The following is a 24,024-nucleotide window of genomic DNA, read 5'->3' as shown; positions in this document are numbered from 1 at the left end:
TGAATGAACTAAATATTTTCCGGGACTCACTTTAAGTGGTGGAGACAGATGTTTAATATGGCATAGCTCATGAATATTAATTATGCTATGCATAAACAATTTTATGATAGTACACCTCAACTGTGTGCTATGCTAATCCAGAGACCAGGCCTGTAATCTGTGTTATTTATTCTTCTTCTCTCAGTCTGACTCTGTTCGCTAAGATCTGTGAGAAGACGGTTCTGAAGCGTGTGCTGAAGGAGCTGTGGAAGCTGGTGATGAACACCATGGAGAAGACCATCGTCCTGCCACCGCTGACCGACCAGACGGTGTGTGTTCATACACACACACACACACACACACACACACACACATACACACACCAACATAGACAGACACACACACACACACGCGCGCGCACACACACACACACACTCACACACACACACACACACACACACACACTCACACTCACTCTCACACACACACGAGCACACACACAAACACACACTCACTCACTCACACTCACACACACACACACACACACACACACACACACTCTCACACACGCACACACACTCACACACACACACACACTCACTTTCACACGCACTCACACACACACACACACACACACATACACACACACACTCACTCTCACACACGCACACACACACACACACACGCACACACACACGCACACGCACACACACACACACACACACACTCACTCACTCACACACACACACCAACATAGACAGACACACACTCACACACACACGCACACACACAAACACACTCACTCACTAACACTCACACACGCACACACACGCACACACACACGCACACGCACACACACACACACACACACCAACATAGACAGACACACACTCACACACACACGCACACACACAAACACACTCACTCACACACACGCACACACACACGCACACACACACACACTCACTCACTCACTCACACTCACACACACACACACACACACACACACACACCAACATAGACAGACACACACTCACACATACACGCACACACACAAACACACACACACTCACACTCACACACACACGCACACACCAACATAGATAGACACACACGCACACGCACACACACACACACACTCACTCACTCACACTCACACACACACACACACCAACATAGACAGACACACACTCACACATACATGCACACACACAAACACACACACACTCACACTCACACACACACACACACACGCACACACCAACATAGATAGACACACACGCACACACACACACACACTCACTCACTCACACTCACACACTTACTTAAAAGTCAATTAATTAATCTAATAATCTAATAGTTTTATAATCAACACTCTCATAAAAAGCCAAGAGAGTCTTTTCTTTGTGTAATAAAATATATATTTATCCACTATAGAAATTCACACGTTTTAAAATATTGGTTTATTTTCACGGCTTTTCCGGGGCTTATATTTCCAAGGTGATCTACAGTTTATTTTCTAGTGATTCTACGGAAATTATTTTACAGAAACACCAAAATAAAATAAAACAAATTTTTATTAAGATGAAAACTTAAATTAAATTAAGTAATCGATTTAATTAATCAATAAAAAATCCAAAGTAAAAGAGATTTTAAAAATGTATATAAACTATAGAAGTGTAAGATTATTTTGAAATTTAGATTTCTACCCATGAGTATTCCAGGTTATTATTATTATTATTATTTTTTTTTTAATTTAAATTTTTTGCCAAAACACTGAAAATGAAATTAAAGTTGTAAAGTAGCTGAAAAACAAAAACAAATATAATAAAGAAATTATAATAAAAATAATTTAATAATCAACATTCAAGTTATTTAATCTGAACACAAGACATACATTTTTTATCACCTTTTTAAATTACATTTTTTTTAAACCTTTTTCATATAACACTAAATAAAAATAGCCGAGAGCTTTTTCTTTGCAGAATAAAAAAATAAATGTTTACCCAATGTTTTTTTACTGGAACATTGAAACTGAAATGAATGTTTACATTTAGCTAAAAAAAAAAAAAAAAAAAAATATATATATATATATATATATATATTTATATATATATATATATATGTGTGTAATTTTTTTTATATAATTTAAGTGTTAAAACACATGGTTGGGTTCTTTGATGAAGTGGGTTCTGGCTCAGTGATTGGTCAGATGTCTATAGGAGCCCGTGTGTTGCCATGGTGACACGTATGATCCTGTACTTTAACACGCTCTGATGAAGGCAGGCATCATAAGTCCTCCATCCAGATCAATACTAACCGCTCACACTCTCCTCCTCCTCCATTAACATCCATTAATCCATCAGTGTGAGTCTGCATTAATGACATCACAGCCTCACAGCCAACACAAAGACTAGGGAAGAAACATTGTTTAACTACATATGTATATGTGTGTGTGTGTGTATATATATATATATATATAAATATATATATTATATAGCTTTTATATATTTATGGTAACAAATTTACTAAATATCTTCATGGAACATGATCTTTACTTTACTTTTGACACATACAGTCTATTTTCCGCTATTGCAACAAATATACCCCATCGTCATATAAATGTATTTAATAATACATATATATATATATATATATATATATATATATATATATATATATTATATAAATGTAATTATAGGTTTAATTATTATATGATTTAAATATATTATATTTTTATATTATACTACATTAAATATTTTATTATTATTATTAAATCATATTATTAGTTACATTCTTCAATTACCTAAAAACGCATTAATATATATATACATACATAAAATATAATTTAATTTAATTAAATGTAATAGAATTTAAGTAGGTAAATATAATTTAAGTAATAATTACATTTAGAATTAATTCAGTAGATATAATAACTAGTATTGAATAAAGAAGCAAATTGTTTATTTTAATAGCACATTAATTTCATATTTTTTATTGCCATAAAAAGTTTGTTGGATACAAATAATAAAACAATAAAAAGTAAGAAATATATTTTGTGGGGTTAACATGAATCCAATATGGTGGACAAATGCATATATTTTTAATTTAAATGTCTTTATTATATTATATTTATTATATAAATGTATCAGTGTATTTATGATAATATACATTTAAATTTATTACATTTATAATTTAGACAATACTAATTCAAAAATAAAATGCAATAATTAGATATTATAATAAATATTTTAATAAAATATCCTAATTGGAAAATGTATATTTATAAATATTTGTATGTGTTGCAATATTTATGTGAAGTTGCTGTCTGCAAGAGCATTTCTAATCCATCATGTGTTAAAGTTCTATTTGCTGCCTTAGAAGTCAGCTGTCTGCGTAGGGCACTAGGATTTGGAAAGTTACCATCTCAGCATCTGATAAACAGATTGGTGTCCTTTAGAGAAGTGTGTGTGTGTGTGTGGTGATTTTCATTCTTCTCTTATTTCTTTCATCATTCATCTTTCTCCAGATGATTGTAAGTATAACAGCGTTTGATTCTGTTGCTCTGTCTCCAGTCCGTCTGTGTCTCTGTGAAACTCTAGCATGATGCACGACAGACTGTCTTCTTCATTTCCTGTCAGCACTCAGCCTGGACTTCCTGTCTCCCTCTCACAGCTTCCTCTTTCTCTGTCCTTCACGCACATGTAACTCTAATCCAGCAGATTGAGACTGCATCAGGATTATTATCCAGAACTAAAAATACAATCAAATTATAATTTTACCAATAAAAACGTATTTATTACTTGAAATAAGAAATAATACTAACTGAAATAAAATCTTAAAAAATATATAATTAACTTGAAATATACTAAAATAATTAAAACTGAAATAAAAATGAATAAGATCATATAGACTTTTTTTAAAACTGATACAGATGTAAAAAAAAAACTGTATAATTATTAAAACTATAACTCAAAAAAACTTACAAATAAAAATGTAAATCAAAATATTAATAAAAAAATTATAGTATGTAAATTATATATATATATAAAAAACCTGGTCTGGATGCCACTGTGTAGTTGTGAATGCAGCATATATCAGAAAATAATTACAAAATTATCTAAATAATAATAATAATAAATGCATGCTTCAGTGTTCATATTAATCAGTAGTTTTTATAATTTTTTTTTTTTTTTTACATCAACAGTTTACATTTTCATAGTCTTGTCTGGATAGTTATAAATTAATTTTACATAAATTATCATCTAATAAATATTTTGTATGGTAAAATACTTTAATCATAATAAATAATCATATTAAATTAAACGCTAATAAATATAATTATATATTTAATTTCAACATTAAATATTTAGATATTAAATTGTATGTATTTATTTAAATTATTATTTTGTGATTTAATCATTTATTTTAATTTAACATTTTTATAATTTAATAATTAGCTTTTCATGAACTCCAAATGGTCATATGACATGCAGGTGAACAAATAAAATATTTAATATTTTTTTTAAATGTTTTATTTTGATCTGTTTTTTTTATTTTAACATTTATTTAGATTTAACATTTTTGTTTTTGTAGCTTTTCTTGAACTCAAAATGACACTAATGTGATCTGCTGTAATCGTAGGAAGCTTCTCTTTTCAGTATCTGTGAGAGAAAGTGTTGGTGTTTGTGTAACTGATCACAATTCTTGAATACAAAATATGTTGATAAAAATGCTTTGCAATGCCCTCTGATGTGTGTGTATGTGTGTGTGTGTGTGTGTGTGTGTGTTTGTGTCTGTAGGGCACACAGCTCATCTTCAACGCTGCTAAAGAGTTGGGTCAGCTCTCCAAACTAAAGGTGCGTTCAGCTGGACTTCACCTCTCTAAACTTTTATAAAGACACAGACGAGTAAAAGCTCTTTGTGTCTTACAGGAGCACATGGTGCGAGAAGAGGCCAAAGCGCTGAGCCCTAAACAGTGTGCAGTCATCGAGCTCGCTCTGGACACTATTAAGGTACGAGTGAATCAGATCTGCCTGTTCTCAGAGTTAGTTTTTGTGAAGGGAATCAACACTAATGCTGATGGTGTGTGTGTGTGTGTGTGTGTGTGTGTCTGACAGCAATACTTCCACGCAGGGGGTGTGGGTCTGAAGAAGACGTTTCTGGAGAAGAGTCCTGATCTTCAGTCTCTGCGCTATGCTCTGTCTCTCTACACGCAGGCCACAGATAAACTCATCCGGAAGTTCGTCCAGTCGCAGCACACTCAGGGTACACTGGAAGTTCAGCGCAAACATAGATATCGTCTTTTTAAAATTAAGGCAGTTTGATGACTACAAAAATGGCTTAAGGAACTATAACGAGCTACTTCCTGGGTTTGTGACATCACAAACCCTCATAAACCCCGCCCCCGAGAACATGCAACAAAGCTCCTCTTCACTTATATTGATGATGTCATTGTTTACATCACAAGTAGAGCACAAAAGCACAAAAAGCTGAGGGGTGTGATGTATAGATGCACTCTGGCAGATCAGCCAATCACAACACACTGTGGGCCAGCTAACCAATCAGAGCCCACCGCATATTTCTGAGGGAGGGGCTTCATACAAACAGTATTTACAGTATGACATTTACTAAATTTCTTCAAGGAACATGATCTTAATATCCTAATGATTTTTGCCATAAAAGAATTTTTTTTTAATTTTGACCCATACAATGTTTTTTTGGCTATTGCTACAGATATACCCCAGAGACTTGAGATTGCTTTTGTGCTCCAGGGACACATATATATGCTCAATATTAATTTTGGTATTTACTGAATCTAGGAGTGGCTGTACATTGCAATAATTAATTAATTATGGATAATTAAAATGATGAAATCCCATAATCTTAATAACTGAATGCTCATAATGGTTCACACTTGTTATTCCCAATGAATTTATATGACTTGTCTAGTATGCAATTTTTTGTTTAAACATATTTTTCTAGTCATATAGGTTATTATATAAATGGTTGTATAAAATATATTTCGTTAAACTTTTTGTATTTTTCAGATTTTTTTATTTATTTATTTTTTACACAGAAATTTACACAAACATTCGCAAAAACAATATAAATTTGATTACATTAATGTATTAAGTTATGGTATATTTAAACATATTTTTATATAAAAGACAAGATAATACTTGTATAACTTTATTTAAAAAATATGTTATAACTTTTTATTATATATTTTCTTTTTACATATATATATATTTTTTTTTATTCTAAGTTGATATAAAATATTTTACAATATTTATTTATTTCTATGGCAGAAGTCACAAATCCTAGGCCATCCTAGAACATGCGAGTCCTGGTTCTTAAGGGAATTAATTAAAATAAAAAATATAATTTTAGATTCCATCTTGTTCTTGCTTTTTTAAACCTTTTTTTTTGTTTGTTTTATTTAAAATAAATGTAAGGCATCTTGTTGCCCTTTTGGGAAGCTCGCTGAGGCCCCCTAGTGGCCCCCGCTCCTCTGCTTTAGATCCACAGCACAGATTCAATGGAGATTTTTGCAAAGTAAAGTTCAGACATTTCTCACCTGATGATCTGAGCTCTAAACTCTCATTACTGACTCTGTTTTCCTGTTAGTGATGTTTACTGCTCTTCTCTTGTGTGTAGTTCACGGCGGTAAAGGCGTTCGATACACTCACAGTGAGGATGTTTATCCAGAGAAGGGTACGTATCTGCGGCTCTACGCTCATTTATATTCACGGATGCAGATATTAATCCATATTCATGTGAAGATCGTCTAGTTCTCCATCTCGAGTGTGAGGATTTACACAAAACTAAAAGATGTTTGCATGGTTTACCTAACAAAGAATGTACTCTGGTAATAATAATTTCTAGGAAATACAACACAAATGCTTGTTGTTATTATTATCATGGTAAACTAAAATTATTACTCATACTTCGGTAGCTTGAAATTGGCCACAATTGTTATAAAAACAAATTAAAGAAGATAAATTGTTAAAATTTCATAAGGAGTTGCATATAAAAAATAATTTTAACTAGTTACTATCAGTGTTGGGGAAGGTAATAGTTAATATAATATGTAAATATTTCAATCATTTAAAGAGACATTCGCATGTTTACAGTTCTCTGGTTAAAGGTTAAAGGTGAGATTTCATGCAAGTTAAAAAATATAAAATATTTAATATTTTAGTAAGTGTTGAATCCTATTTTTATATAAAAGTATTATTATATATAGAACTGCACGACTTATTTTCTCAAATATTTGATTGTTTTTAAATTAATTATAGGACTGTATGAGCATTGTGATTATTCCATCATACATTTTGAGTTTAACTATTAAATGACAACTGTTGTATTATAAAAAAATGCATTTTTGTTATATTTTATAATATTCATAGTAATACTAATATCAATGTCTTAAATTCTTCACTTTTCACAATGTTCAGACCCTCAAGAATTAACATTTGAAATCATAACGCTTTTATTTTGCCATAACTCATGTGAAATGCTGTGAACTTTGCTTCAACAGAAATGTTGGAAATAAAAGAAATACTGTAGAAATAAAGGTGCTTAAAAGATGCCATAGAGATTTTTGGAAAAGGTCGTTCTATAATAAAGCATCTTTATTTTTAAGAGTGTAAAGTGAATGCAGTGCACAATATGTTCCTAAATGCACTTTAAATCTTTTTTAAATGTGTTGTGACCTTTGACCTATTGCTCAGCCTCAGGCGTGGAGGACGCGGTGGGTGAGGTGTCTATGACTGTGGAGATCTTCAGTGACCCGAGCACAGGAGGACACAAGATCACAGTTAAAGGTGCTTGTGTTTCTGCTCTGTTTCTGTTTCTGTCTGTGTCCGTGTCAGGATCATGTTAATGAGGTGTTTGATTGACAGTTGTGGCAGCCAATGAGCTTCGCTGGCAGACGCAGGGAATATTCCGGCCCTTCGTGGAGGTTTACATCATCGGGCCGCACCTCAGCGACAAGAAGAGGAAGTTTGCCACCAAATCCAAGAACAACAGCTGGTCTCCGAAGTTTGCCGAATCCTTCCAGTTGTACGTTTGTAACCGTATGATTAACTCTGCATAAGATGACATTTTTATGAAGCGACAATATTTATCCACTATCCTGATGATTATTATTAATTTACGAGGACATAGTTTATTATTGATTTTTTTTTATGCTTTATCCAAATAATTGATTTTCAAAATGGTTTTATGATGCCATTAATTTATGAAGACATCGTCTTAAATATATTAAAAAATACATTATAAAATTATATTATTTATTTATATTTATTAAATACAGTTGTTTTTATTTATTTTTACATTTTGTAAAAATTTGTTATAATTGTTTAGAAATTACAATTTGAATTAGAAATGTTTTATAATTTATTCGTCTGCTACTAAAGGTTTTTAAAAATAGGATTATGATGGCAGTAATTGATGATGGCATTTTCCTAACAATATAAATATATAATGTATTTTTAGTTATTTTCTGTCAAGTTTTTTCAGTTTTATCAATAATTAAGTAATCCAATCCATATTTTTATAACGTAACTGCATAAAAATTAACTTTCATTATTTATATGTATTGCCATGCACATTTTATGTGCGATCTTCATCTCCGTCTCTCTCACACTCTGTGTGTGCATCAGTTAAAGCAGTGCATTAATATAGAGCAATGATTAAACTAACTTTGTACTACCTGTGCATTAAACAGTTTAACTGCATATCCGCCAGCCAATCAGAATCCAGCATTCAAAGAGACCGCGGAGTGTGTCTCTGATGTGGTTCTGTCTCGCTCCCTCTCTAGTGTGCTGGGCAGTGAGCTGGGTCCCGAGGGTTACGAGCTGCAGGTGTGTGTGAAGGATTACTGTTTCGCGCGTGAGGACCGGACCGTGGGGATGGCTGTGCTTCAGCTGAAGGAGCTGACGTCCAGAAGCAGCGCCGCCGTCTGGCTCCCGCTCGGCAAACGCATCCACATGGACGAGACGGGGCTGACCGTGCTCCGCATCCTCTCGCAGCGCAACAACGACGAGGTGGCCAAAGAGTTCGTCAAGCTGAAGTCAGACCAGCGCTCGGCCGAGGAGGGAAGGGGCAGCTGAGGTGGAAAAGCACCAAACGAAAGCAAACTGTCCCACAGCACACAGCTGCTAAACCCAGACACATGTGCGATCCCACGGGATTCATGCAACATCAACTCCTGACAAAGATACGAAGAGTTGAGATCGCTCACAAATCTAGTTTTGTCATTGTGCATTCCAGTTAATCTCCATCAAAGTGCAGTTGGGTTATTTTGATTAGGAAAAAAATAACTTAAAAACACTAGCTGACTAGCACAAGTAAAAACATGATAGAATAATAAAAAACAAGATTTTTGACATTAAATAAAAGGAGTTATCTGGTTTTGCAAATAAACTCTTCATAACTTTGACCCCCGTTTACTTCCATAACAGACTATTAGGATAAATCAAAACATCATTTAAAGTTGTAATCATTTTGTTGTGTTTTTATAATTTTTATTTTTTTTTAAAGTCTATGTAGTTTTGCTTTTATTTCATAAAATCATATTTCATTTGATCATAAAATAAACTAAAACTTAAGTGAAATTAATAAAAAAGGGTGTAGAGATATTTTTTACGAAAATGACTAAACAAAATGAAACTAAAATTATAATTATATAATTGCAATTATAAATAATTTAAAAACAACATTGCGAGATTTAATTCATTACATTTCGAGAAAAAAGTAGTGTTTCAAGAAAAAAAACTTGTGAGAAAAATTTACTTACGAAAATAAAGTCTAAATTAAATGTAAAAAAAAAAACATTAAATTACGAGACAAAAAAGTAATATTTCGAGAGAACAAATCGTTACATTTTGAGAAAAAAAGTGACAATTATTTGCTGAGATTAAACTTGTTAAATTATGAAAAAAAAGTCATCGTTTCGAGAAAACTAAAATCATTAAATAAAAAAAGTCAAAATTAAATATTGAGAATTAACTCATTTTAAACTCAAATTTTTATAATTAATTGTTTCAACTTTAGTGAAGTACATCGAGTTAGTTAAGTTTAAATGATAAATGTTTATTTGTTCAAAAGTCCTGCCCTTTTTCTCATTATAAATCCTGTTTTTACTTAGAAATGTCACATTATGGAAGTAAAGTGGGTCTGAAAATGCTCTTTCATGTTGACTGTAACATTCTCAAAGTAGATTTAATTCTACACACTTTGTTTTGCACTCCAGGGCCGCGTTTAAGTTTTACACACAGCCCTAACCTTTAGCACAACGCTGGTTTAATGTTACGCTGTCTCTTATTGGTGCATTACAGACAAACCTGACCAATCAGAGATCACAATACTGCTGAAGGTTCAGTTCACGTCAAATCAGAGTGTGCGCAATTTTAACAAGTCTTGAAAGGTACTGGAGCTGCATGATTTATAAAATATTAAATTAAAATGCAATAAATAAAGCGCAGCACTGTGTTCATTTACACGCGAGCTGCTCGTGATTTTAGTGTCTCACAAAATGCTGCTCCACATTAACATAAGTTGCTTATAATGTGTATTAAAAAATGTAATTTATACGAAACTTATGAGAAGCACTTATAAACCGGCTTTTGTTTGCTCTATCAGATCGATTCTGACTTGACGTGAACACACAAGATGATAATGTTGAGAGGATGCAATACTCCTCGTGATAAAAAAACATTTGCCTTCACATGCACAAATGTTACCCACAATGCATTGCGGCCTTGAGACGCCCAGAAGCATATCCGCTGACTCGGGCTTCGATTGGTTTGCTCTCTCTGGAATATTTTGCACTTTCTGCATGTAGTCTCGTGCTCTTGGTGTCCGTCTCTCGTCTCCAGCATGTGAAGATGAGCCTTACCTACACTGTGACGCACTGCAGAGCACACGCTGTGCATTATGGGCCTTTTGTTTGTTTGTTTGTGGAGCTACATGGCCAATCTTTTCTCTGCAGAGCATCCAGAAACACTCAGTAATGATGGAGGAGGAGGAGTTTAAATTCTTCCAGGCTGATGTGTCAGAAGTGATTGTTGAGCTATATTGTTCATTTTTATATTTTAAAATTATGCTTTAATTTTTTGTTTTTAATTTTTTTGTGTTCTTTATACATTTTTGCAGTAGATTTAATGAATTTTTATTTAAGTTTTAGTTATATTGGTGAAGTGAAAATGTTTTTTATAATTCATTTTATTTCAGTTTTTTTATTTCAAGTAGCGCATGTATATATGTGTGTGTGTATATATATATATATATATATATATATATATATATAAAATGTATTTCATTTATAGTTAGCAAAAACCGAAACCATAATTTTTTTAAGTTTGTCTTCGTAATTTTGTGTTGCCTCTGAAACAGTGTTTTTTTAGTATCATTGATATAATATTATAGTTTTTGTTAATATTTTTATTATATATATATATATATATATATATATATATATATATATATGCTGTTTTCATCTTAATTTTAAAGTTTTAGTAATTTTTTTGTAATTTTTATTGCTTTTTGTTTACATGTCTACATTTTTTAAATACTATTTTAGAACCAATTTTTTTTATATACATTTCTTATCTAAATTTTAGTTATTTTAGTACATCACGTTACACTAAAATAAATGTTCCCTTATCAACTAGGTGAAATAAAATTATAAAAAAAAAAAATTCCAAGTAACAGCAATTTTTTTTAAGATTGTAGTTTTGACTATAAAAACCCTGTTTGTTGACACTGCATCGAGGTTTGAAACACAAAAGGCACTTCTGACATTCAGTCTGATTATTATAAGGGCAGAAATGTTTTCGTCTTCATGTTTTTGACTGCTGTGTCGTGTTGGAACTGCTTTGTTGTGAGTCTTCTTAAGAAATGCATAATTCTGGAGCAATACACTGGACTCAAACTCTTTATGAATGCATTACAGGAATAATTCGCCAAAAACAATCATTCACCCTCATGCTATTCCAGAGCAATATTTCCTCCGAATTAGAAAATAATCTGCTCGTGTTCTCTCAGAAAACTAGAAGTCATCAGATGGACTTTAATGGCACTCTTCATGAGGGCGAGGTGTGATTTTGAGGTGAACTATCCCTTTAAATGAGAGATGATCAGTGTTCACCATTCGTCTGCTGTTTTAGATTAAACCACAGTGCAATTAAGTGTCTTTGTAAAGTTAGTTTCCGGTTTGATTTAAACTGATTTCACATGTTTACGATGTCAAGTGTTTGCAGTTGTTATCGCTGTACATACATGCGGTTATTAGAATGAATCTCATGGCTGTGAGTCTATTATTTACTTCCTTTTGACATGTGCCTGTTGTAATTCACAATGATTCAACTGCACTAAAGAATTTTTTTTTTTTTTTTAAGTTTGTATTCATAATTTTGTGCTGCCTCCTTTATTTTATGGCTGACATCATCAAAGCCGGTTATTTGTTTATGCCATACAGGTTTTAAAATATATATATATTTTATCATAATTTTTTTAAGCTTCATGATTTTGTGCTGATTGTGTAATGACTTTACAGATGATGTCAGGTTTAAAAATATATATTTTAAAATTTATTTTCATATTTTTAAGTTTTTCTTGTAATTATGCACCACTTTGGAAACTTTACAGCTGATTTCCTATTTTATTTTCTTAAAGATTTTTTATTATTTTAGTTTGAAAACTTTTTTTTTTTTTTTTTTTACAGCCGATTTCATTTTTGTTTTATTTTAATTTTATTTTCTTCAAAAATCTATATTTTATTTTCGAAGTTTGAAACAATTTTTTTCTTTTCAGCTGATGTCATCTAGGCTGGCTACATGTTTACATGAAATAATTTAAAAGATAATTGGATTTTAAAAAAATCTAATAATATTAGCAAATATAAATATTTGGTTAAACATATTTAGTTAAAAAAAAAATTTTTATGAATTTTATTTTTTAGGTTTGAAATTACTTTATGGCTAACATCATCTGCTTGCTATTATTATGTTACATAATATTATCACTGATGTTTTTTGTTGTGTGAAATATGATTTCCTCTGAATCCAAACGCAACGCAGCCATTGAATGTTGATTCACACAAGCCTTTGTCATCAGAGAGACGTGATTTAAATCACATTACACACACATGCTGAAGCACAAACAGGCATGAAGAAACTCATATGCATGCGTGCATGAGCGCAGACACTGCAGTGCATGCTGGGAAGCCAGTAAACAGTCTCAAAGTGTTAAGTTGCCACTTATTGACCATTGACTTCACCGTTGATTTCCCAAAAGAAGAGCTTGTGAACTGTGTCTCTGATATGAATGTCGCATGAACGGGTGTTTTTATACTGAGAACGTTTCTAATTTCATTTTTAACCATTTTGATTGTTCTTAATGAGGATGATCGTGGATTACTGCAGCATTTGCTCCCTATTAAAACAATAATGATCAACCAACTGTTTCTCTTCTTATTAAAGTGTTCCTGTAGCTCAAGTGGTAGAGCATTGCGTTAGCAAGCGTAATGTTGCGAGTTTGATTCCCAGGAAACGCACGATAGGTAAAAATTGTTAGCCTGAATGCACTGTAAGTCGCTTTGGATAAAAGCGTCTGCTAAATGCATGAATTTTAATTTAATTAAACACCTGCATCAGCAGGGAGCTCAATGCTTATATTTTGTTTATGAACTTAATCACATTTATTTATTATAAAATGTCCCAGTCATTATTGGGAAAATGGGTCTCCTTTAACCCGTCTTTTCTGATTACATTTTTCTCTTATAAAATTTCCTTTGGTAATAATACTTCACACTGGTTAATCTTTATGCGTTGTATATTGAATATGTATGTGATGTTAATGGAAATGTAACTGAGAATTTACTTGCTTTTAAAGCATTCTACTGTGATATTATATGTAGCTAATATTCTGTTGTAATTTTTAATATTTAAAACTAATTCAGTAAACATCTTATTGAGTATTTAAGAAGACAGACCTTCATAAGGTTATTATAGTTGACTAAAACTATCAAAAAAATTTAAATATAAAAAAAAAACTAGTTGCCGAAGAAATTCATATTTTCATTATTTTAAATTTGAGTAATTAAAAGCATGTAAATGGCTAAAACTGAAATAAAAATACAAACGTATATTAAAAAAAACGTAAAATAAAAAAAAATATATATATATAGATGGATTACAAAATTTTAAATGATTAAAAATATTTACATAACCTTCAAACGAAAATGAATAAAAACTATATAGACTAATTATTTTTACTAAAATGCCCCCCAAAAAACATTTAATAAAACTTAATAATAATAATACAAATAAATAAATAGTACTGCAAGATAAAATAAAAATTATAATAAGAAATGCATTTATTTTACCTCAAGTACCAAAAGTTTGGCCGTTTTAGTTTAATTTAACTTTAATAAGACTTTTCTTACTAACGAACAAGGTAAAAAACAATAACTTGTTAAATGGATTTGAAGGCAAACACTAATCTATCATCACATGCGCCATACAGCATTAATAATCACAGAAATAAAGACACGGACACAAAGGATTATTGTTTTACAGTACAAAAAACGAAAACAAAAACAAGATTTTATTAAAGAAGCATAAAAAATAAAACTCTTGATACATTTCTTATAACCGTCAAGTCAGCTCAAATTATACGTGTATACAATTGTTCCAGCTCACGGTTAAAAGGTCCATAAACTTTCAAATAAAATATATTTCAATTTTAAATTTCTTCAATAATTTTTTCTCATTTTGTTATAAATTGCCTATATGTTGTACACAGGAAACAGAAATATGGAAAATAAAGATAAATTTGCTGTAATAAAAGGGTCACATTATAATCTGGGATATTTACGTCAAGATAAGCAAATAAATTGTAAAAATAAAATGTGTAAAAAAGTTTTTTTTTTTTTGTCATTTTCATTTTTAGAAAATTATTCGCTAATGCCTCACGGCTTCAAGACATGCAGAGAGTTTAACTTACAAATAATGATACGCGTTTTAAAAACTACATTAACCTTTTCCATCATACGTTTGAAAACAAATCCCAATGATTGTAATTCAGAATATTTACAATTAAGTCTGAAATCCGGTTATTGAAATCGCTTTTGGTTCTGCGTACAAAAGAAAGCGAATGTAAAAGCCGAGCGAGTTAAGGGCACAAATGAATCATGGGAAAACAGCGTCTGACGTCTTTCCAAAAAGATCGTCCTCAGCGAACCCTGTTTGAGGAAAAAGAAACTAAAGGAAACCATTCGACTTCAGGCCAATTCTTCACTAGTAACATGACCTTCATTGCCACAACCAAAACACGTCACAAACACACAACCGGAAAAACTACTTGCTTCTTGTACCTTTCAACCAATTACACTACTTTTAACAACGTCTGGGGACAAAAAGAAGATAACGAGCAGCTCTGATTCGACACGGCTCTCTATAAAAATCACTAAAACTGGAAGAGCGGAGAGAGATTACGTCACAATCTTCGTTCCCGGCAGTGAGAGTTTCACCACCAAGGCACCGTTAGCTCTCGAATCCTGGCACGTTTAATATATTAGACACGCCAAAGAAAAATCTAAAACCGCATCTAGAGGAAAAAAAAACCCTGTACAAACCGAAACGCATTCACGCCCTTTAAGACGTCGGTGTCCTGCGTGTTCAAGGAAAAAACAGCTCGTGGATTGCTAAAACATACGGAAGCCCTGGTGATTTAGCTGCCACGCTGACTAGCATCCTGTTTATTAGGACAACCTGAAGTGTAGTGTGTAACCGGAAGCCCTTTAGAGTGTGAAAGCATGGCTTGTCGTGTAAAAACCGTTCGGCAGGACTACAGATTTGTTCATAGGCAGCGTACGGGGTCGAGCAATCGTTAACGAAACGCTCTCGCAAGGACCGGAAGACAGACGCAAACTCCAGCGAAAGACATTTCTGTGTGTCGCATTCGCTCTCGCGCACATTCACGACTAAACATTCGAAAGATAATTCAATATGCTGTTTGATTCGAAAAGTTGTAACAGATAAAAACTCCTTGTTAAATACTATCAACCCTGTTTCTGGAGTGCAGGAATGAACCGACATGTGAATGTTTTAAGGTAGTGTGGCAAAATGAGAAAATGCACGGTAATCATATTCATAACATGTACTATTCTAGCGATTTCAGATCCTACATCCACTAGCACGTTGCGTATCGACTCGTAACGCGTATAAATATTAAGTGTTCGACAATAAAACAGGAATATCTCATGTTTTGGTCTAAACGAGCGCAGCTTTCGCATTAAAAAAACGCAAAAATAATTTAAAAACTACTGCATCGGCAACACGGAATACGCGTTAGAAAAAAGTGCAGCGTAAAAGTTGAAAAATCTGCGAGTAGAAAAAGTCGGAAGCATGAATGGAAAAACAACCCACTGAATATGAATAGCTAAAGATAAGACGCAGTTTGACAAGTACTTGAGTGGGTAATAAAGTCACTGTTGTTGCTATTATTATTATTATTATTATTACTACTACTGTCAATAAATCGGAATAGTGTCATATCTAATAATTACTCAAGGCAGTTTTCGTTTTAAGAGAAGATCCGGATGCACTGTGTGGCAGGAGTGTGGCAAACGGGACACTCGGGATCCGGCGACTGGCAGATCTGCCCGGCGCAATCCATGCAGAAGAGATTATGACCGCATGGAACGAGCGCAGCGGTCACCTCGCATTCGCAACACACAAAACAATCCCGAGACACCATCCCAGCCAGGCCGCCCGCTTTGAGGCGTCCCAACATAGTGGAAGCGATTCCCACTCCGCTTCCACCTCCTTCTGAATCAGTTGGCGAGCCACCCGGGAGCGACGACGCAGAGCAAGATGAGTATCCAGTGCTGCTTCCACCGCTGCTGCTGCTTCCGCCCGAGAACGAGCTTCCAGTGCCCGTTTGGAGCCAGGAGAGCGTGCTAAGGGGGTCGCTTTGGGCCCGGCGGGCGAGCGGGTGATCTGGGTCGGGCGAGAGGCGCGGGGTTACAGCTCCTCCGCTGAGGACGCTGCTGTTGCGACGGACTGTCTGCGTCTGTTGCTTACCGCCGTTCGCAAACGGCGCCCAGATATTCGCAGCACTGAATTCGAAACCCAGATCTTCAGACGCAGCCGGCAAATTCTGAGTCGAATCAGCCGCGAAGGAGAAGCTCCCGCCGGCGCTGCTCGTGCTAAATGGACTTGTCGGGCTTCCCCCGCCATCTGCCGCCCGTCGAGTCGCCGAGAATGACTCTGTTGACATTTTGCGCGACGAATGGTTAATCTGTGGCGGAGGTGGAGGCGCCGAGTGAGTCGCACGTGACCAAAGTGCACCGGCCAAACCGAGTGACCCGAGACCCTCTAAACTCACATCAGTCCCATTGTTGTGGAAGTCATTATCGCCTTGGAGGTCAACGAAAGCACCGGTGCGCAAAGTAATGTGCGTTTCGATCTCTTCTCGCGCGCGATCCACGTTCTCAGGCATGCCGGTGACTTCAAATACAGGGTCTTTCTCGCGGCTGGGTGTCACGATGTAAGTGTGCGTCTGCTGCTGGATGCGTTTGATCGTGGCTCCTTTGGGTCCCACCACTAGGCCCACGACGCGGTAGGGAACGCGCACCTGGATGGTGGTCTGTCCTGGGAGATTGGGAGGGCCGGGAAGCGAGCCGCTCGATCCGGGGCCGTTTGCGCCGGCTTTGCAGCGCGAGGCGCGGATCATGGAGAAGTGCTCAGCCGCTGAGACAATCTCACGTTTGGCCATTTCCACGTCCTCGCGGCGGCCCGTCACGATGAACACGGGCTCTTCTCCTCTCACCGGGGTTTTGATGTAGGTGTTTGTTTTCGCACGGAGTGCTTTGATCTTGCAACCTGCAACAAAATGAGAAAAAAACATTAAAATTGCATTTGAATCAAACCAACAAAGATCTATTCATTGTAACTAGTTGAATACAAAAAAAATAAAAAATAATCCTGGAAAGTTTAAAAAAAATATCTGGAATATTTCCGAAATATACTAGAAATATTCCACTACTTTATGCAACCCTTATTGTAACAATTTAATTTAATTTGTTACAGTAGTATTATGCTTTAGTATTATTAGTTACAACAAAATTACAGTTTTTACTAGAGCTGGGACAATAAATCGACAAACTCAAATGCTCACGAAGAGCACTTGTGTGTTCGGCTGAGTTGAGGAAGTGGTTAAATGTACTTGCGCCTTGGCTTTTATACTTTTATAATATTAATATAATCCCCGTTTCAAGAGAGAATCATAATGCTTCCCGATAATCATAGAATCGATGCAAAACAATTTCTCAATTCTCGATGCATCGATTTATTGTCAGAGCCCTAGTTTTTACTAATGCGCTCATTAATTAAAAATTATTTGAGAGACATCGTGGTATACTGAACTTTTAAAAATATGTATTCATCACACCACAGAAATGAAAAAATTAACTAGCAAGGACAAAAAGAGTGAATAAAAAAAGTAAAGCCAAATTATGAGAGATGTAAATTTATACATCATACTTGAATACAATGATTACATTATAATACAATGAAGTTATCACTGCTTAGAATACTATGTTGCGTGCCTTTTTCTGTATCATCTCACAGAAGGATTTATTTTAAACACTCGACTGACGTTATGAAGTGAATTTGGAATAAAAAAAACGTTATTAAATGTGGTATTTTCACGTGTTCTCAGATGGAACAACATTTAAAGTATGTCACCACAGGAGCACTGAAAGTGAACTAGCAAATACAAAAGGTTGAGGGAAAAGAAAAAAAAAAGTAAAATGCATATTATGCAAATTATATGTATATTTCATATAATAATTCCAGTATGTTATTAAAAGTCAAGTGACTTTGACTATCATAAATGTTTAACCAAATCAATAAAAGCCTTTTTTTGACTATATTTTACAATACCATTTTAGTCGTCATTATTTAATTTTTATTATACAACTCTGACATGCTACAAGTAAAATTTATATTTTCCGCAGAGAGAAACTGTAGCTTTTTTTTTTTTTGTAAACTCATTCAACACATCACAAGAGAATTAAAAGTAGCAGCGAGGATAAAAGGTTACAGACATATGCAAATGTATGCATCATTAATGAATAAAAAAATATGTAATATAATTAGTGTAATTAAGACATTATTGTAATTGAGAATGTGGTATATCTCCAGTTTTTCAAAATTAATTTGTAAGCACATCACGATTTAAATTAACTAGCAAAAGACATACGTAAAATTACACATCATCATACTGGAATTATTATATTGAAAGTCATCACTTCATCATCACACAGGTCATTGCTGATTATTATACTTATTATATATATAACCTAAATAAACTTTTCACTTTTAAATTAATTAATGTTTCTAAAATATGCAAGTATTCTATTTAAATTAGCCATTATTTAATTTATTATAATGCTGAAATTATTCCAGTAGTATCATGCTAGAATTCTTAAGTGGAATTTTTAAAAAGGTTTTAGGGAAATATGTAAATCACAATAATTCCAGTATATTATTGATCATTTAAGTCAGTATCAGGTACATCTTTGCCTGTAAGAAACCATAAAGTGAATATCCACATCATATTATATCATTTCAGTAATGGATAATAATACATGGATATTTTATTAAAAATATATATGTAAGAATAAATTGTATATTCTTGCCTTCGAGATCATAAATATTATTTTGGTTCAGGTTGGGTTATCTGAGCAGCTGTATTTAGAATACATTTATGATTATTAAAAATGCAGTTTAGTAATGAGCTCATTAATTGAAATGGTATATATGTACTTTTAAAAGGTCAGGACATTTAACATTTTTTATGAATTAGAAAAGTCAAAAAGGTTGAATACTTGGGACATACTTGAATATAAAAATTATAAATTCGATTCAATATTAGTAACACTTTCTTGGACTATCATATGTGACTCTGGAGCACAGAAGCAGTCATCAGTGGCACAGACATATATTTGTAGCAATAGCCAATAATACATTGCATGAGTCAAAATTATAAATTTTTCTTTTATGCCAAAAATCATCAGGATATTAACTAAAGATTATGTTCCATGAAGATTTTTGGAAATTTCCCACCATAAATACATAACTTAATTTTTTATTTTTGAACAACTTTAAAGATTCTCTCTCTCTCTCTCTCTTTATTTATTTATTTTCCCTAACAAACCATACATTAATGGAAAGCTTATTTATAAAGCTTCACTTAAAAAATAAATACATACATACATGCAAATATAGTGTTTTAAATAGTTCATAATTTACTTAAACTAATCCATACAAATGGTAATAAATTGCACACAAAAAAAAAGAGATTTAAGTCACTGGCCTGGATTGTTTTCTACACTCATCAAGCGGCCGAACAGAGGTGCGCTGTTCCTTTAAATCCGCGTGACTTATTTCACTCAGCCAATGGCGCGGTCGCTCTGTGACGTCATCGCGGGAGCTGAACGCATGGCATTTCAAACAAAGAGAACAATGCCGCGCCGGACCAAACCTCGCGCCGCTCGCAGAAATAACGCTCGTTTTACATAAACCAAATAATTTAAGATGATTTCTCGCGGGTGTTTAACAGATAAGAGCATCAGAGCTGAAATGCGCGAGCCCCAGCCCTCTACACTTGCATAACTCGTATCCTCACATGACCCCTGCCTGCGTTCATATAACACGGATTCTGAACTAAACACAATCAGAGATCGATCATCAGCAGACAGAGAGATGGGCGGGAGAACCGGTCGATACGAGTCTCTATTGTCTGGTGTAGACCTGAGCAGACCCCCTCCCAAACCCCTCCTCCACCCCACAGCCACAACAACATCCATCCACCCACCCACCCCCAACACACTACTTAGGTTTATGAAGGAAAACATCCGCCAAAACGACAAAAAGCACCAAAACACCCGTGCACGCGACCAGAGACAACGACAGAAGCATAAGTTAACACATGTGTAACACGCAGCAGCTCACTTGTGCTCATAACACCAGCTTATTGTTCTGATGCACTGCATTGCTTTGTTTATGATGTCCAGGAACACAGAACAGTTGTGAATATTCAAATCACAGCTTTTGCATGCAATCTCAGACGATTTAAGTGACCATGTTCCTGTTGCTCAAATTCAAATTTACTATTCCAGAACAAAGAATTTAGATAAACAATCATTTTTCAATGCAGCTAACCAGTAAACAACCTCATAGGGGTCACATGACTGATCCCAGTAAGGTTATACTGATGTATTGTTCGACTGCCTTATTTTTTTTAGCATATTTTGGAACATTATTCATTGTACATTGCATTTATTCTTTATATATCTTGAAACAAAGAACACTACTGAATGTTCCCATTTTGTATGCAAATAACTACCTTTAGTGCTTTCATACTGTTAAAATGCATTGCATTTGTTTATCTTTTGGAAAAACTTAATATGTTGCACGCAAATAACTACTTGCAATGGTTTCCTATTGAGAAAGTGCATTGAATTTGTTTGTTATCTCTTGTAATATAGTATTAAAATACTCAATTTAAACACAAATAACTACCTTTAATGCTTTAATATTGTTCAAATGCATTGCATTTGTTTATCTTTTGGAATAATTTAATATTTTGCACACAACTAATTACTTGCAATGCTTTCCAATTGTTCAAATGCATTGCATTTATTGTTTACCATGTCTCATAACACTGGAGAACAAAATATTCTTATTTTGCAGGCAAATAACTACTTATTGTTCTACTGCATTGCATTTATTGTTTATCATGGTTGGTTTACTGTCGTAAATATTACCTTGCCTGCCGACGATCTCGGCCACATGCTCTGAGGTGGGCACCGGGACGCACTCTGTCATGTTGACGCTTCTCTTGCGGAGCACCGAGCTTTGTTCTCCGAGGATGGAGGAGTGCGGGCCGGCCATGTGGTATCCCCCTCCTCCCGGGCCGTAGTACTCCGGAGAAGGCGAGCAGGAACCAGGGGATTCCCGGGAGCCATTGGTGTGCTCGAGCATCTGCAGGTCGACGTATCCAACTCCTCCATTACAGTTCTCACCGGCCGAGGTGCCGTCCAGACAGTCGACCTTCTCCATTGCTATGAGTGACAGCTGATCCAGAGCGAAGCGCAGCGCCTCCTGATGGTCCTCGTCCCTGGGCTCCTGCTCGGTGACCCCGCCGGACGGTCCAGTGCTGCTCACAACCATCTCGTGGTCCATGATGTCAGGGTGAAACAACGGGCTTGGCATAGTCGTCCCCGCGTGTGCATCAGACACCGAACCAAGCACGCTTCCTAGAAAGAAAATACACATAAGTGACTCTGCAGCACACAACAGTCATCAGTAGCACAGGTTTATTTATAGAAACAGACAACATTACATTGCATGGCTCAAAATTATTTACTTCTCTTTAATGACAAAAATCATTAGGATAAAGTTATGATAATGTCCCATTAAGATATTGTGTAAATTGCCTACCTTGTTAAAAAGATCAAAACTTAGCGCGATTTTCTCAATATTTAGATTTTTTTTTTTTGTTGCACCCTCAGATTCTAGATATTCAGATAGTTGTATCTCATACAAATATCGTATTATGCTAACAAACAGTTTGAACTTATTTATTCAGCTTTTAAATAATGCATACATCTAATTAAAAAATATATATAAAAAGCCCCTTTTTGACCGGTTTTGTGGTTTGGGGTGACACAGAGAGCGAGTTCGCGTGTTGTTCTCGAGCGCTGCACGCCGCGCGCGTCTCTTTTGTCTTCATTGTTTCTGCTGCTCATTAGCTCCGCGCTGAAGTCTCACAACGCGCTTAACGTATATTTCATGACAAGTGGCCGTTATTAAGACAGCTTTGCGGCGGGAGTGTGCCGCGTACACCCGCGACTCCAAACCGGCGTATTCGTGAGTTTAAACGGAGATGTTGGAGTGTTGTTAGCCGCGCCGCTAACCGGAGACGATCAGTCACATTGTCGCCTTTGTTTGTGGATCTCAGCCGCGCGCCACGCGGGCGATACGGAAACCGGCGAACAAGAAACCGCCACACAGATGCGTTAAATAAAGCGGAAAACCCTCACCTGATGTGCTCCCGTCCCGCTCGCTGCTCGTGTCGGGTGTTTTGTGGAAGATGAGGGAGATGGTGATGATGGCTAACCGCTAGCGGAGCTGCTAACGTTTATCGTTGGGGGGCGTTGGGGAAAAATACTCGTTTCAAAAGCATTCGCGGTCAAATTCGACCCCCAGCGCGCGCTCGGATCACGCGTCCCGCCTCGGCACCGCTCACTCGCGCGGTCTGCTCATTGTTTTCCTGGTAGTTTTCACGCGTGGAATGCTACAGAGGTATTACAGCGCTTTCTCCCGTTCGTTCCGCCGTGTCTTTGTCTGTCTGTGTGCAGTCTCTCTCTCTCGCTCTCTCTCTGTGCGTCGCTCGCTCGCTCACGGCGCTGACGTCACAGACGCACAACAATGGGTTCAAAGGCCACTTGCAAATGTTTCTAGTCTTACAAACGTGACACACTCCTGCGTCCTCAAGGATGTTATTGTGTATTATGAAAATCCAAAGCAATTGTCTGTTGAATATGTTGTTAATTTCATTATATAGATTACAAAAGTCTTCATTTATAAGTTAAAAATGGCTTACATCTGCTTGGTCTTTCCTTCTGTTTCTTTCAAAATTTGATTTTTTCCCATCTCTTATACTTACAAATAACAAAGAGTGCCACATTTTTTATATATTATCACACCTTTTCTTTCTCTGTGTGGGTTTTTCTCTCCTTGTTTTGTAGGATTGTACTTTATAAATATACGTCCGTGTCTTTTCCCTGCTCTTGTACATTTTTACAGATTCTGCAATAAAAATAATTATATCTATACAAAAACTATTATATAGTATTTTACTATTTGGTTTTATAGTTAATTAAATATTAATATGATTTAGACTTCATACATGTATTTTATAACTCTTTGTTCCACAATGATTTCAAAATGCAGTAAAATG

At 34.9% G+C, this 24,024-nt stretch overlaps 2 protein-coding genes across 2 annotated transcripts in view; one reads left to right on the top strand and one right to left on the bottom strand.

Moving 5' to 3' along the window:
• LOC113045219 (protein unc-13 homolog A-like) overlaps window positions 1–9,482 on the top strand; it is a 59,627-nt gene extending 50,145 nt beyond the window's left edge. The window contains exons 35-42 of the mRNA XM_026205444.1: window positions 185–308; window positions 4,782–4,838; window positions 4,914–4,994; window positions 5,100–5,247; window positions 6,640–6,696; window positions 7,716–7,808; window positions 7,887–8,046; window positions 8,807–9,482. Of these exons, the coding sequence (XP_026061229.1) occupies window positions 185–308; window positions 4,782–4,838; window positions 4,914–4,994; window positions 5,100–5,247; window positions 6,640–6,696; window positions 7,716–7,808; window positions 7,887–8,046; window positions 8,807–9,098 (1,012 nt within the window). The 3' untranslated portion in view covers window positions 9,099–9,482. The remainder of the gene's footprint in view (window positions 1–184; window positions 309–4,781; window positions 4,839–4,913; window positions 4,995–5,099; window positions 5,248–6,639; window positions 6,697–7,715; window positions 7,809–7,886; window positions 8,047–8,806) is intronic.
• A 5,071-nt stretch (window positions 9,483–14,553) lies between these two features.
• On the bottom strand, window positions 14,554–23,449 carry LOC113045218 (RNA-binding protein MEX3B-like). The gene is made up of 3 exons (XM_026205443.1): window positions 23,105–23,449; window positions 21,827–22,318; window positions 14,554–17,876 (listed from the first exon to the last, which is right to left on the bottom strand). Exons 2-3 carry the CDS (start codon window positions 22,272–22,274, stop codon window positions 16,576–16,578), a joined length of 1,749 nt encoding a protein of 582 aa, XP_026061228.1. The 5' UTR covers window positions 22,275–22,318; window positions 23,105–23,449; the 3' UTR covers window positions 14,554–16,575.
• Between the last annotated feature and the right edge of the window lie 575 nt (window positions 23,450–24,024).

The sequence above is a fragment of the Carassius auratus genome, chromosome 27, assembly GCF_003368295.1.
Source record: "Carassius auratus strain Wakin chromosome 27, ASM336829v1, whole genome shotgun sequence".
NCBI classification, from domain to species: Eukaryota; Metazoa; Chordata; class Actinopteri; order Cypriniformes; family Cyprinidae; genus Carassius; species Carassius auratus.
The sequence above is the reverse complement of the archived record's forward strand: the minus strand, read 5'-3'. Positions and strand labels throughout refer to the sequence as shown.

Coding starts and splice junctions, on each gene's coding strand:
- LOC113045218 (XM_026205443.1), bottom strand. CDS start 22,274: ATGCCAAGCCCGTTGTTTCACCCTGACATCATGGACCACGAGATGGTT. Junction 17,877..21,826: donor CGAGATCGTCGGCAGGCAAG/GTAATATTTACG, acceptor ATTTTGTTGCAG/GTTGCAAGATCAAAGCACTC.